Genomic DNA, 16,309 nt, shown 5'->3' on the forward strand with positions numbered 1-16,309 from the left:
TTTGTAAATAAACACCAATGAAATGCAGTTTATATTTGCGAGAGTTGTTTGCGCAATGCGCTGTGTGTGCGTCGGTAGAGGGTGTGATTGTCTATAAAAGGAACAGCCAAAGCCAGTTGTTTAAAATCCTAGTTGGACGGTTTCAAATCCCCCTCTTGCACTGAGAGAGGAGAATGGAGGGAGGGAGTGTGGATGTATGTGTGTGTATATATGTGTGTGCGTGTCTGTCTGTCTGTCTGCATGTCAGGAGAGTCTTTCCAATCAGGGACAGGATGGCAGAGACACTGACAGACAGACAGTCTTCAGACAGACAGACTGGGTAAGCAGAGGGAGAGAGAGAGAGAGTGGAGCAGAGAGAGAGAGCGAGATGGGGGTGGGGCTATTCGGAGGGGGGCGTGGTCACGCAGCTGTCACTCACTGGCGGTTGCCATGGCGAGCGGGCGGTCCCGAACAGCGGGGCATCCAATGGGAGACGACGCTGCTTGTGTCACCATGGTGACGGGGCTGTGCCCAGGGAGGTTGTGATGGGTTGACAGGTGCGTGACAATCGGAGCTCTCTGCAAGCATGTACGCCAAAGGCAAGAGTAGCAACGTGCCGTCCGACAGCCAAGCCAGAGAAAAGTAAGTTTTATTTATGGGGGAGGAAACCGCGGCTGCGAGGGAAGTTCATGAGCGGCCAGGGGCAGTCACACACCGAGCTGCGGTAGGGGAGGGCACACGGCGCCACACTCAGCGGCATGGGGCTCTCCGCTCAGCGCTGTGAAGGCTTGGAAAGTTGACTGCTTCATTTATTTGAGGAAAGATAGACATTTTGTCGGCGGGGTTTTATTGCGACCGGACACAGTTGGTTAGGATTTAAACACGCAGTTTCTGCCCAACAGCTCATTGTTTTAGGTTCTGAGTCCAGCAACATATTGTGATGTCTTGGCATTTCTGCGCTCGTTGTCTTTATCATCTCATCCACAGATAGTTCATTGTAAACATTACCTTGTGGTTTTCGCGTTGGTTTACGTGTGTTTTGCGCGTGTGTTTAACTGTTCCGACTTGGTGACATTGTGGCAGTTTTGTAAACATGAACCTTCGCGACCGTCCGTGCGTCCGTCGGTGGAAGCGGCAACAAAGTCCGCGCATTTGCCCGCTCACACGCCGCCGCGCGTCTGGAGGTGTCGCTTTCCAAACAGTCTGTCTCTTGCCTGCATGCCACGCTCCCTGAGTCCAGTCACAGCTACAGTATGGGGGATTTGTGACAGCAGACAGTCCGCTTGGCTCCACATTGGGAGAGACAGGGACAGTCGATCCGGCTTTTCGTGAAGTAGCTGCCCATGTAGAAGAGGGGGCACAGCACTGTGTTTACATATCGGCGTTTTTAATAGGAATGCTTGTCATGGCACACTGACAGGGTTCACAGACAGACAGTTTGACCCAAGAGTGGAACTAATTAGGCTTTTTTCCTTATCAGACATGAGCTTTTACATTGTAGTTAGTGTTGGATGTGGACATGTTAAACTCTACAAATATGCTACAAATACCCAAACTTAAAAAGATTAACAATTTGGCACATGATCTACATCTTACCTCCTGTAATGTATGACATGTAAAAAAACAAACAATAAATCCAGATGTTCCCTAACCTGACTCGCAGCTGGTAACAGCTCCTGTGTCAGAGTGCTTTAAGGTGAAGCCCCCATTCGGTTGCAGTCAGCCGGGCATGGCTGCTCAGTACATTTTGGATGCTGAGGGTCACATGGTCACTGAGCAGGGATCATAGATCAGCACCCACTGGGAAGCAGGAGCATGTACTTATTGATGATGTGCCTTTTCAGTGTGAGCAGCCAAACGCGTGTATGGTCACTTCACCTCTCTGGTTAACCGATGAGAGGAGAGATGGAGAAGTGTGATGAAAACTATGCGAAGAAAAAAAGTACACTGCATTTAACCTGTGTGTGTGTGCCTGTAAGAGTATGTTAATCATCTCATCTCTGCTCCGAGCTACTGCTGCTTATTTATTGTGTCTTTTGAATCCAGTTCGCTCATGTTTGTCAACAGTGTGATGGAGTGTACAGCTCCGTCCCCTGAGCCCCATTCTTTATCCCCAATCGATATGAAAAGGATAGGACAGAGCAGTGTGGCTCTTTCGCTGACTTATTGCATGCACTGACACAGGCAGAGATGGAAATCTTCCTCGAGGCCTGGAAGATACTCTGTGTGAAAAAATGTAAGCGTGTGTGTGTGATTGTGTAAGCATGTAGTGTATGAGATAAGCCTTTCTGTTGGTAAAAGGCAGCAGATACTTATTCTGTAGAAGTATCAGGGCAGCTAGATTAACCTATGACGAAGAGACTTCAGTTTGCTTTTTCAGGTGCGCTGTGTCAATGGCCTATAAGTGGATTACCTGCTGTCTCTAAAGGAAACATCCACCCAAACTTTGTTACTTAACTTTTGGGTTATTGAGCATGTGTTTAACGTCGCAGCCACAAATGCACTGCGTCTATTTATTGTGAATTTACCATCTGCAGAGGCGTCTTTGTTTTTGCTGCAGCTCTGTTCTGTGGTGGACTTTGTCAGAAATGTTGACACATGACCCTGCGATACTACACTTAAGTGTTTATGAAATCAAAACAGGCGAGCTCTGTCCTGCAGACACTAAACTTCTTACTTTTTATGTCTTGCTGTTTGGCATCGCATTTAATTTAGACTTCCACGCAGATCCTTTTTGTTATCTGTGTTTTCGCTACCCAGCCAGAGTGATGTTCCACTGGGCATTGATGTCAAGGCCACGACACAAAGAAAGGACTGGGTGACAAGAAAAACCACTAGATGAAAACACAGCGAAAGGCAAATATCAGGCGAGGCAGAGTTCCATTTGTCTCTTAACAAGCAGCCTTGTTTATCAGTGGTGTGTATCGGAGAAGCAGAGCGGGCCCAGCGCTGCCGAGTCTTCAGTTGTTTCTCATTTCTGCAGCGCAGCGGGGGATCAGAGACTGGGAGAGACGGAGGGCAACAACAGATTGAGGGAGAGAAGGAGGAGGGGAGAGAGCAGGACTGAGGGAATTTGCTGGATCATTAGTTTACAGTGTTGTAGTATTGACCTCAGAATGGACCCCCGCAGACACAGGGCCCTGGCGTCTCGCCCATGTAGATGTAGAGGAGCTCTAAATGCAACTGACCTCTGTGCAGCTCTGTTCACTGGTGTGTGGGTGCGATAAGCATCTGATTTGTGTGGCGCGCCCTTGCTACAAATGCATGTTGGGAACTTTTCCACTTCTCCAGGTTAATATAACGCAGATTTTCAAATGTTTATCCGGTGGTTTTGCACTTTACTTGGAGATAAAAAGTAATATAAGGTGATAAAAACCTTGCTTCAGGAGAATCACAAAATGCAGCGCTTTAATAAAGATTCTACATTAAATGCTGTATAAAGTTGTAGATTTACAGTATCCAGTCTGCCCGAGATTACCAAACAAAAAAAAGGAAGCTTCATACTCTCTCTTATAAGGAATAGTGTGGGTACTTACAGCTTCTATGCTCTTGATACGAAACATTTTCAGACCTTTGAAGTTCTCTGCAAGAATCATTATAAGGTTTGACATCTCAAAATGATGTCAAATAGAAATTAATCTTAAAAAAGTGCTGCAAGATTAGGTAAAAAAAAAATCGTATTACAATTATTTTGACAGATATTGTGATTGTGGGAATGAAATGACTCGTGGGAATGAATTTTGCCTCAAAGTTTTCATTTTCACTGAAAACAACTATTAAAATCATGATGATGTGACATTTTAAGTCTTTAAGAAGCTCATTTGAAGAACAAGATTTGTAAGTCAGGGCATCTCTGCAGCACTACAGTACTTTTTTATGTAATGCTGTTTTGTTACATGTTACTTGTGACATTACTTGTCCACCGCCATCACTTTGCTCTTTCTTAATAAATACTTAGATGCAGGGATTTTAAACTGAAGGTGCCAGCTCTGCGCAGCAACAGAGTCACATTACATCTCTCTAATCACGTGACGATGTTAAGGAGAGTTAACTGATAAGCTGATGGAGAAATAGTTTTCAAAATGCGAAGCTAAAGCACAGTTTTGGCAAAATTTTGACTGTTGTTTTGCGCTGTAGACGTATTTTGATGAATGATAGCAGTAAGCGTTAAACTCACTACTCACTACTACATAATAACTCGTATTTTGTCACTTTAATATGAAGCTGCAGCAGTAGGAAAGTTAATTTTGCATTAGCAGTAAATGAATGTAGTGCTCCACAGATAGGGTCTTTCCTTGTAAAAAGCCTGGTGTTATCATTAATTAATTTACTTTATTTAATGTGTACCCTTTACAGAGGAATGTATGCAGATAAAGAGGAGCAGATGAGTAAGAAAATGATGTTTTGTTTACAGAAATCATAAAAATGGATAAATAAGCACATCGTCTCACTGAACTCTAACGGTATTGTGCCATGCACATAGTTAGATGTTCCACAGTTATGTGAAATCTGCCTCTGAAAACTTGCTTGTGTTGTTCAAAGCTCTGAAAAATGACATTTGAAAGAGTCAACAGAGACAATATCCCTGACTTAGCCATCAATAATTTTGATTAGGCCCATTTCTACCGTAAAAGTAGTTCCAATAACAAACTGTTGGCAGCAAGGTGTATAGCTGCTGCTGAGTAACATGCTTTTCTTTGACATTTTTGAGGGTAAATAAAAGAGTTTTGGGGATTTTGGACTGTTGGTTTGACAAAAGAAGCAGTTTGACACTTTGTGATTAGTATTTTTAATTTTTTTTTTTTTTTTACGTTTTATAGACCAAACCATTAATTGATTAATGTTGAAAATAATAATCAGATTAAATGTTAATGAACATAATCTTTAGCTGCAGTCGTACTCTACACCTGTGTGCTTGTAGTGAACTCTTTACCTTCAGATGGCAACACTGTTCAGCTATCTCTTCCCTCTCTCTCTGGCTGTACCTGTGTAACGGTCCGCACTTGATTTTGATTCGGAGTGACAGTACACGACCACTGACTGTGTACTGCAGTTGTTCAACGAGTGTAGGTCTCAGTCACTGGCAGTCGGAGGACACATTCCACATAGTTCTGGGATTGTGGTTCGGAGCGAGTTGCATCGCAGCGCATAGTACACATTCCTTTTTTTCCTTTTCTCTGTGCGTGTAATGAACATGGAACAAACACTGCTTAAAAGACACACACATGCTGACAAGTCTTCTCGCTCCTCTCCGTTTCTCTCAGTCCCACAGACATACAGTACAGCACGTATCTGCCTTTGCGGGCTTTTTCCTAGAAAGTGAAACCTGTTTTTTTTTTTTAATAGTTTTTCTTTTACTTATCAGATTTATAAGCTGTATACTCACAATTGTAAAAAGTCCAACCAGCCATAAATCTGGTGCAGACTTAAGCATTTGTGGTGCTGTAAGGATCATCATTCTGCACACATACGTACACACATACACACTCAGACACACACACACACACGCATACACACACACACACACACACACACACACACACACACAAACAGCTACTTCTGAACCGAGACACCTCAGAATCCTGCCAGGAGGCTGCCAATGCAGCATTGCGCAGACTGAGGCAAAGCAGTGCATGCTGGGAGTGTTTATCCGATAGAAGCGATTCAGGCTGCCACTCTGGCTCTGACAGTGAGTCGCATTACAGGAGAACTACAATAAAAATAGAGCAGCATCTCTCACACACACATACTGTATGCTCACAATGCCTTCCGTCAAACTTTTCGGGGGAAACTGATTTTGTGCCAGCTGCCACCTGATGAATGTAATTGATGAGCTTTTTGTTTGTTTGCTACGATCTCAGTGTCCTTGAGAAATGACACTCATTAGAGGAAGGAGTGAGGAAGATCATTTGTTAGAGCATGAACAAAGGAATATAGCCAGAGGACAAACATATGTTGTCGGTCAGCTTGGTGGAATAAATGAGTATCAGACTCGAATAGCGGAAAACAAATTAAAAGTTCGACAACAGGTCAGCAGTTTAGTGGTTAAAGAAAGAAAAAGAGGCACTGAATGAAAGAAAGATCAGAACGGAACGAGAGAGTTTGTGTCCAGGTCAGACGGGGTCGGGTGATATCCTGCAGGACCTCATGGTCTAATGCTCCATAATGGCCGTGAGTCGGAACCTCTGCACTCTACACTCTCTCTGTGGATCACTTACATTGGTAAGTGGCCACACCTGGTTCTGTTGGCTTAAGTCCAGTGACGGAGTAAAAAGCCCCGGTGAGAGTCCCCTCACCCTATACATAAGAGCCACATGGTGAGGCCTCAGCTTTAACTGAGCTCTGCTCCTCCCTGTTGACAGAGAACAATATAAAATTGCGTGATAATGTGAGTGTCTTTATCCGCTCTGTGCTGCTTTGGGTCAATAGAGAGCATACTGCGTGTGTAAGTCAGTAAGCCCATCTGAGCTGTCTGCTTACAGCACTTTCCCCATATGTTTCACCCTCAAAAATCAACCTCCATCTGGCTGTCACGCTGCCTTGTGAGAATGTGAACCGCAACATCCAGTGATCATTACACAGCTAATAGCCTCTCCAGCTCTCATGGGACACTTGTGAACAACTATGAGAACCCAGAGAACTGTCACCGCGTCTCTATTGTCGTATTTCACCAACACTGACGGTCAGAGAAAGATATTGATGCCTATGTATTTAATCCTCACGGCATTTTAGATTAGCATCAATCTGGGATTACAAGAAAACCAGACAAGAAATGGAGCTCTGATATGTTTTCTTTTCTCCTGCGTATACAGAGCTGTTTTCAGACGAAAGTGATGATGACAGTTTGACAAGGCCTTGATAGAAAACACTTTTTAACCTGCTGAACACATAGAGGCTGTTAAAAGTTCTCTTTTATCTGCTGGCATCCCTCCTAGTCTCTCTCTTATCCTCGCTGCCAGAGATGTAACTTGCCACAGAACTGCTATCAAAGCAGCGGCCTCTTATTGAGCTGTGTTAGGCGGGGGGGTGGGGGGGGAGACAGCCTCTGATCGACGCAGGCAGAAAAAGGGGTGATGTGTCAATCAACAGAGAGGACCCTGTAGAAGGCACCCTCACAGGACGCCTTGGGGTCCTTGGGAAGGATCGACGTGACAAAAAGCCTCTGTCGGCATCAGATAGCATGTGGGAAAGAAAGGGAAGAGAGGAGGAGAGGGCACAGCATCCTGAAAGTCTTTTATCACTGCCTTCAAAAGACGGAGGATACGGAAGAGTGAGTTTATCACCCGGTGCTGGTCCCTTAGGACCCCATGGGTGTCCCTGAATGCTTCTGTTTTAATTAGAAACACACCGTCACATCATATCTTTCTCTTCTCTTCTCTTCTCTTCTCTTCTCTTCTCTTCTCTTCTCTTCTCTTCTCTTCTCTTCTCTTCTCTTCTCTTCACTCCTTGCAAAAGTTACACTGTATCAGATTTATCTTTGGGATTAAGATACTGACATTTGGTGAGGGGAGGATTCACATCAGTGCACTGTGGATGAGTGCGAGACGTGAAGCAGAGAGGGAGACATTTTATAGTATGCTTTGTTGACCATGACTTGGAAGTGCAATCCATGCTGTCAGGCTTTGTTCCTGTTGTTAGTAGTAGCACTTGTGGTTTTGTCAGGAAGGTTTTTTTTGTTGCCCCTGGTGACACCAAATATGCACAGCTTTGCTCCAAACCACAGCCCGGTAGTCAGGACGCTCCCTCAAAGCGCTTCCTGTAACATGAGAGCTGCAGCCAAAAGTAAATGCTGTTGGTGGAAACAACACTTACTGTCTATAGATTCAGTTGAGGCCTGCTCACTGCTTTACTGATTTGCAGTCCAACATTTTTTTTCTTTTGTCAGAAACATCCAGCATCCGCATTTATTTACCCTGAATGTCCAGTAATCAGGCAGGTACTGAATGTCTTTTTTTAAAGCTTCTACTGATGTTTTGAAATGAAGCTTTAAATGTATGTTGTCATTTACTGTGACATCATCACCCTAAAAATAATAAAAACCAAATCAAAATCCTCAATTTGAATTAATTGATTCATGAGATTAAATTAGTCTTTTATACAACTTTCTGTAATAAATATAAGTGAACCAAACTGATGATCTCTTCGGCATCTTTCTGCAGTAATTGGTATGAAAGTGATGACATCATAATGCAGCGCCACGTGCTGAGCGAATGCAGGTACATAATATGACCTTTTTTTAAGTAATTTATTATAATTGTGTCTGAGTTTATGACCACATTGAAAATTTTGTTTTTGAAAGGTTACTGTCCAACACATGGATTGAAGCAGAATATTTTGCTGGATAAAACATTTTATGGAAATTATTACATCTGTCTCTTTTCAATACATTTTGACTTTTGGACTTTATAATGCTCTGGAGTTATTGGCTATGAAATAATCCTAAACAGCAACCAATGAAATACTGATATGAGGGCCGCCATTAGTCTTGCTTGTGCCCAGGAAAGATGATCTCCAAAAGCACCTCGAGCAGATTTATGGGTTAGAGTGCCCTTTTGGGCCCTACCATGATCCAGGGCCCTGGACAACTTACCTGGTGTTCCCTTCTGATGGCAGTCCTGCTGATAATATAAGTGTCACCTGATCTAATGTGCAACTGTGCAGAAATATCAACAAAAAGACAACACAGCAATTGAATATGTATTTAGACTTTGAATGTCAACATTATGAATGAAGCTTTGAAGCTTGAAAATATTTTGTACAGCCCTACCAGTGATGTAACGCACATCTTTATTTTTATCAACATGAGTCAGCTGCGTCTCACTTTTACTGTATGATAACAGCTCTTGTGCTCGACACTGTAGTCTAACTTGAATTTCTGTTGTCAGTGCCATAGTGTAAGTGCGGATGCTGCTGTGCCTCCCCTGCCTGCTGAGTATAGTGGAGGTTGGTCGGCGGCCTCTCTGCTGATATTCCTCCATCATTGATATGCAAGCTGCATCGCACAGGCACTAGCGCAAGGTTAAGCATGCGTGACGGCCAGGCTTAGGAACTGCTCCAGACTCTCTCTCTCTCTCTTTCTCTCTCTCTAGCTATCTATATATATATATATATATATATATGTATATATATGTACACACACACACACATATGTATATATATGTATATATATATATATATGTATATATATATATATATATATATATATATATGTATATATATATATATATGTATATATATATATATATATATATATATATATACACACACATATTCTGTTTGCAAACACCTCAGTTATTTTAATGTCTTGGCCTCAGTTGTCCCTTGTCTGTTTTGTGAAGTTAAACCACAGAGTTCTTCACTTTAATTCTCCATGAATGAATCGTCCTTACGTGACCACATACAGGCCGTCTGTCCACTGATCCTTATAAAGTCCTCCATGACATTTTCTCCCCCCTGAATACAAGGCAGTATATCCTCTCGCTTAGGATTTAAATCTCTGTCATTGAGTTCTTGCCATTTTAAGGTCCACTAAATGCCATTTCTCATCCATAGAGAAGCAGGAGTGATAAGTGAAATGAGTGACACACCATGCAGAGCAGGGCAACAGTGATTGAAGCTTACTGACTGGGAATAAGTACAAGTAGTGCGTGTTTTTACCTCGACTTAGTGTGTTTTTTCTTGTTATTAAACAGTATTATTCATTTAGAGACATCTCAGAGCATACAGTTTACTGCTAATGTATACAACCTCATGTTGCAGCAAGATGTGTTTCTCTGAATGGTTATTTATACTTCCTCTCGAGCCTCTGTGCAGGCCTTAATAGCCTCACATTCTTTCCTAAATTGCTCTAGATTGCCTTCATCTGTGTCAGTTTTTTTTTTTTTATCTCATCTCGAAGCTTTGTTGTTCAAAAGAATAGAGGCCTATTAGATCCAGTAGAAAAGAATTCTAATCCTATAAGATTAGAGCAGTGCTGTCCTCCTAGTTGTCTCCGTCTCCCTCTGGTTTTGGTGGAGTTGCTCCTGATTGAGGAATGTTGCATTGTGTGAGCCGAACAATGTCGGTGTGACGTTGGACGGTCTGCGGTGCAGGCGGGAGAGTGACACTCAAGTTCCTGCACGTTACTGTATGACAGGGAAGCCGCGACCGGGCTCAGATGATGGCAGCTACACCTGAGAAACATGTTCATAAAGTGAAAAAATATGTGTACAGCCTTGTGTGAGACCAACTATGAGCTGTACTATGACTACACTGCAATACAAGAACCATGCTGTTCCTTTTCGTCCATGTTTTATGGATGAGGACATTTTGACTTGCAGCTTTCAGCAGTACATCGTATGCAGTCACCAAGTAGCATATTTGAGAGCTCCCACAAGGTTCTTGTTTTAATACCAGTCAGCTTGAAATATTAGTCAGGCAGAAACTTTTCGACCAACGTTAGCTTAATTAGCTAGCTAGCTACAATTGATAAAATCTGCCGGAGAAACTTGTTGGTTTTGCCGGTACTGGCTAGAAAGAGAAGCATGTTTTTGTCTTAAACCAAGGACATTTGGCAATTAATAAGAAATGACAGTGGTGAACCTGCCACCATTATCATTGTAAACTTTAAACAGCAAGTAAATTGTAAACAGCAAGCTTGGTCCACTAGGATAGGGACTCAGCCTTTAGTAAATGTTGTAGGCCGACACAATCTACCAGGTGAGCTACCAGGCACCCGTGATTAGTTTTCTGGGAAGGTTACTGGGAAAAAGGTTAAGGGTGATACTTCCGGTGCTTGGTGGGACTTTAGAAGCATTAGCTAAGTGGGCTAACAGTGTTAGTAGTATTCCCTCACTCATGTATGAATGATACGCCATACAAATCACTCTAAGAATGAGGATTAGCGTCCTGTTACCATGGAAAGTGCTCGCTCATTAAGTGACAAGACGTGCCCTAATTTGCGTAGGGTATCATGAGGGCTAGGAATAAGGTAGGTCGAGCTCACACAGTCAGTCATCAGTTCAGCACTGCAGCTAAAACTGACGTGGTGTAACCGGGCACTTACATGCTCCTCAGATGGCCCCATTTCCAGAGTTGTGAAGTCGTTCATCCGAGTTCAGTGTGTTTATGAACTTTTTAGTAATTATGTGCAAACAACCTGGATGCAGCAAATGAGATGTGTTGCATTTTATTGCTCGAAGTGGTTAAACAACTCAATAAAAGTTATTTTGTCCCAGACTTGTTGCTGCACCAGTAAATTCATTAAAACCGCTAAAACATTACTTCACCTGACTTGTTATCAGAGTTATATTTCAGTGTATGTGACCTCAAAGTCTGGATGTCATGTACCAAAATGTAGCAGATTTAGTTGTTCGGACATGAGGCAGCGTTTATCAATTATTTTGACACCACATGAATGAAACAGTCCTGCAATAAATCCTTCCTTCATTAACGTAACAATGTTCCCTATTTGTTCTTTTAGAGAGGTGTTGAATCATCAGGTCTGTTCTTCAGTTGTCTTTTTTAACCAATAATTAAAAAATTACCAGTCAATGAACAATTAATCAGTGACTTTTTTGTTCATTAATTAATCAGTTAAGTTATTTACCAAAAATGCAAAACTTGTGCTGGTTGAAGAAGCCTATCAAAAGGTAAAATATGCTGTCCTGTCAATATAACATGTTGGTGGGACAAAAAAAGCAATTTGTAGACATTTGAGAGGTATTTTTTGGAACATTTTATGGAGAAAGCAATTAGTTGCAGCTAGTCTATTACTTCCAGCATCAGTGTTTTGGCCATTTTGTCGACAGAGCTAGTTATTTTTTTTGTTACATGTACAACTGCTCAGTATTGCCTCAACACTCACAATCCATTAAGCTCTCCTCTCCTTGTGAAACACAGAAAATAGACTTTAAAAGAATGCAGTAATTACCCGCGTATGATCATTAAGTGTTGTCATCAAACTCCAAGTTCTGTCTGTAAACAGCAGTTTAATATTCTGGGCTTTATGACTGTGTTGCATTCAAAATTTACTGTAATAGCTTGTAGAGAAAGTTGAACAAGGAAAACACTCCTAAAAATCATTGGTGTTCTTTCAGCTGTGAAATTAAACAAACTCCCCACGAGAGGTGACTCAATCTAAACAAATCAAAGCCAATGAAATGGAACTCAAATTAAGAAAGTGATGGATTTGCCTCTGCTTTTATTTGATTTATCCACTTTACATGTTCTGCAAACAAATTTCACTTGTAGAAAAAAAAATCTTACTGGCTGAAACCTGTAAACAAGAGATTTTTATATAACGGACACAACTGCATTTTTGCTTGATTAGTCTCTTCGTAAACAGAGAGCTACCCATCACGCTCTCTCACCATTTCTCCCCGCTTCTCCCTCTCTATGATAAGCTGGCATTTCCTGTTATCTCAGCCCTGGGCATTGTTGTCTGCTCTGTGAGACAGTAGAGTCTCTGCACTGCTGACAGAACAAGAACTGTTTCACTTTGTCTGATTGTGCCTGTATCAGGCTTCCTTTTTATTGTATTGTCTGTTCAAGTCTTAATTGCAGCTGCACTAATTTGCTGTTTTCAAGATGCGAGTGGGGGAGCGTATCCTGCCAGAGCTGTGATCAGTCAACATAGTCTGGTACACACCACCCACTGAACTCACAGCCAGTGTTTTCACCGAAACACTAACACAAAGCAAAATGATGAATTTATCAATATTCTTACGCCATCGTCAAGACGTACACTCGTGTTTTATTTGACTACAGTCATTCCCGTGACGTGAAGCAGGAATTTAAACAACAGCAGAAAAAGGTGCACTTGTTTAAATGGATTTGGTCATCTATAACTGTAAGTAGGACAGATGATAAAAATACCAAACATTACCTTCTTTTTTGTCTTTTGTGGTAGTAAACTGAATATCTTTAGGTTTTGAAATATTTGTCAGACAAAAGGAAAATACCTTTGTCATAAAATGGCCCATCAGTCACTATGTGTAGTAGTGAACTCATAGCAACACTTGTTAAGAGATGCCACTTTTGTTCTTACAATGCTGATTTTGGTAGCTAAACTCAAGGTACTGATCCGACACAAGTACTGTACTGTAATGTACTGTACTGTTGTTTTATATTAAATGTAGCTTGTGATTGTACATCAGGTCTTATAATCACTATTATAATTAAGATTATATATTTAAGCTTCCTCCACGGAGACATAAGAAAATTTCATTTGTGCATTATTCTGCTTACATTTAGTTTACTTTACGTTCAGTCTGTGTGACTCGGTGTCTTATCTGTCTGCTATGTCGCATGCCCAGCATATTGGAAGATAGGAGAAGAAGGTTGGTTGGAAGATGGTTTTGGGTGTAGTCTTTTAGAGAGACAGTCTGTGCTGTCCTTACAACACAGGATGGGGGTTGCAGCTACAGTTAGACTTGTGGTCAGAGTGTCTTGATAAGTTGGCTGTTATCAGTCTCTGTCCCTCTGACCATGTAGTCACTACATGAGCTGACAATATTCTTCTCTCTCATAAAGGTTCCAAAAAGCATAATCAGAATCGGACACTGTTTACTGAAACCCTATAGTCCGTGTTAGTGCCCTGTGGTCGATTGTGAATTTTGAATCAAGTAACAATATGTTGCATTTGAGCTCTTGTGGGTATTTTCATTTTATTCATTTTATTTGTCAGGGACAGTGCATATTGATGAACATTGCTGTAAATATGCCAGAATTAGCCAAGAGGCTAGTTTTCATCTGTTGTCCCTGGCCAGATGTAAAGTGGCATCCTAAAATCAAGACGCAGGTTTAAAACAACAGTTTCAGTATAAATATATTTGCTGTTATTAAACGTGTATTCCAGAGATACAGAAGCAAAAACTGTCCCAGCACATCTATTAAACAATTTATAACTCAAACATTAGAATCTAGAGGTTTTTTTTTATCTATCGAGTGGCTGTTTTGACTGTCCCAGCCGTTGGGAGGGGGAGGAGAGGATTGTGAGATCTCGAGTTAATGAAAGGTAAACACAAGGTCTACACTGAGGTGAGCCAAGGAACGCAGGAGTCTTCCTCTCTGTCAGGATATGAACGTCATTCTTTTGACTTATACTACTACGCATGATATTTCACCTCTCTGCTGGTAAATTCCTCTTTGCAGGAGGAACATTTCCCTAAAAGATACTGGACTGTTCTCAGCCACATGGTTTTGTGTCTTTGTCATGTAAACTATGAAAAACATTCCTTCGTCTTTTATTTATCAGCTGAATGCAGGACATACAGTATAATGCTGCAGATCAGCATCATTATCCCTCGAGTGCTCATGTGAAAGCATTTATCAGCCTCTTGCATGATGTCACAGTGATTTTATTTGTGTGGCTGCTCAACCTCTCACACAGTTCTGAAGTCAGCCAGCTCCGTTCACCCCGACCACTCTCAACCAGCGCTGGCTACGCCGAGCTTTGCCAAGCCGGTGTTGGAGCATTCAGGCCTGTCAGCCAGCCAATGCTCCACTAAGGGCTTTACTATGTGTTGTGGAAGTGAGAAGGATAAAGGCTATGACAAACATTTGCTCAGCAAAGCAGCGTGTTAGGACCATCTCAGTGGAGACCAAACAGGGAACATGAGCAGATAAAGCACACTTTATTTGAGTGTGAGTGTCTCTCCTCAGCCTAATTCCATGCAGGATTATGACACATGTTTTGTTAATCTTCAAAGCTGGAGTGAACTTTTTCACTGCTCCTCCCAACTCTTGACTGTTCACCGAACCTGTAGCTGAGGTCTACGCAGCGGCGGGTCAGCGTCAGAGAGAATATACTATGTATGAATGTCTCGATACAAGTGCTCTTGCCTTTAGCTGGAGCCATTAGAGAGACGCCAGGGGAGGCCATGGAGCAGTAATGGAGAATATAGATTTAACTTGTGACCATCAGCAAAAATACCAATTAGAAATGCATCAGCGAGCAGCCAGCGATAGAGCCACAGCACACTGGCAGTTGGGGATTAATTGAAGGCATGTGTTTGACTGAGATCTCGCCATAAGCTGAAGGAGTCTAATGGAAGTCTTTTCACACTTAAATAATAAATCATGTCAGTGTTGATGGTTGTTTCCTTCTACACAAAAACTTCATCAACATGCAGATTTGATTGTGTTGCACATATAGTAGTTACTATGCTATAATCATACTCTTTTGAGTAAATAAAACCATAAAACCTATCAAAGGATAGTGACCAACTAGTTTTTGTTTTTATGAATTAAAAGGGGAGAAAAGGTCCAAGTCTAGTAGTCTAGTCGAGTAAATCTAGTGTCAGTATCAAGGTGTGTGTGACAGCAGCAGGCATGAAGATAATATTGTCCTTTTCAGTTTTGCTCATCGGCTGCAGCATCACTCCTACTCTGCGCAGTCCTGACCTCCCCTCTTTGCGCTTCCCAGCTCCTTTCATTAATCATTTACTCTCTCCCTCCTCTCTGTCTCTCTTTCTCTCCCTGACTACTTCTTCTCCTCTCTCCCCTCTAGTCCTCTTGTTGCTGCTAATCCTTATCTCTTTATCTTTCCCTCCATCTTCTCCATCTTAATCTCTCTGTTGACTGGTAAATTACCCATCTTTGTCCTTCCCTCGATGCTATCAGTGTGTATCATTCATTGCCTTTGCATTCCACAATCTGTCTCTTTTCTAGCTTTTTCCTCTTTGAAACTGTGTGTATGAATTTTACTGTGGGTGTCCTCTTTTTTGTGTTTGTTGTGCTTGCAGAAGAGTTGAAAGAAAAGCTCAAACAAAGCATCTCCTGCATGCGGCGACCGGCGCTTTTAAACAATTAATCCACCTGCACCTAGCTGTCCAACTCCGCTGCACTGAGTCATTAAAACTATACTTTTGCCTAATGAAAATGCATCAGGGATTAGTCCACTGGTGCCTGATTCTCCACATAAAGTGATTTGATCCTGTCGCTGTACCTTTTCCAGACAAGGTGCGTGCATAAATAGCCCTGTTTTGAAGATGCTCCTCACTGTATAAAGGCTCCATAATCCCCCATGGTTGTTTGGGCTGTTTTTTTTCCTCTGTTGTGTTCCTGAAGCCCTGCGTATAAGATGAATTATTCAGCATTGTAATGGGTCTATATTTGTCGTTGTTTATCTTGCCTCAGTGCCCCCGCCACCCTCATCACTGCCCTACCACCATCTCTCTCCCAGCTTTCACTTGTCTGCCTGGCTGTCTGGCAAGCATAGCCCGCTCCACCCGCAGAGGATGCTCCACTTTAATGAATGAAGTGAAGTCATTTAGCAAGGCTCTTAATGGCACGTAAAGCCCCACTGCTAGGCTTGATTAATCAGGGAAAGTGTTTGGCTGTCACACAC

At 42.1% G+C, this 16,309-nt stretch overlaps 1 protein-coding gene across 1 annotated transcript in view; it reads left to right on the plus strand.

Moving 5' to 3' along the window:
* Positions 1-565: 565 nt before the first annotated feature.
* The window catches only part of ssbp2a (single stranded DNA binding protein 2a), a 56,418-nt gene continuing 40,674 nt past the window's right edge, over positions 566-16,309 (plus strand). The window contains exon 1 of the mRNA XM_073466623.1: positions 566-621. Within this exon, the coding sequence (XP_073322724.1) occupies positions 566-621 (56 nt within the window). The remainder of the gene's footprint in view (positions 622-16,309) is intronic.

Source organism: Pagrus major, chromosome 5 (assembly GCF_040436345.1).
Source record: "Pagrus major chromosome 5, Pma_NU_1.0".
NCBI lineage: Eukaryota > Metazoa > Chordata > Actinopteri > Spariformes > Sparidae > Pagrus > Pagrus major.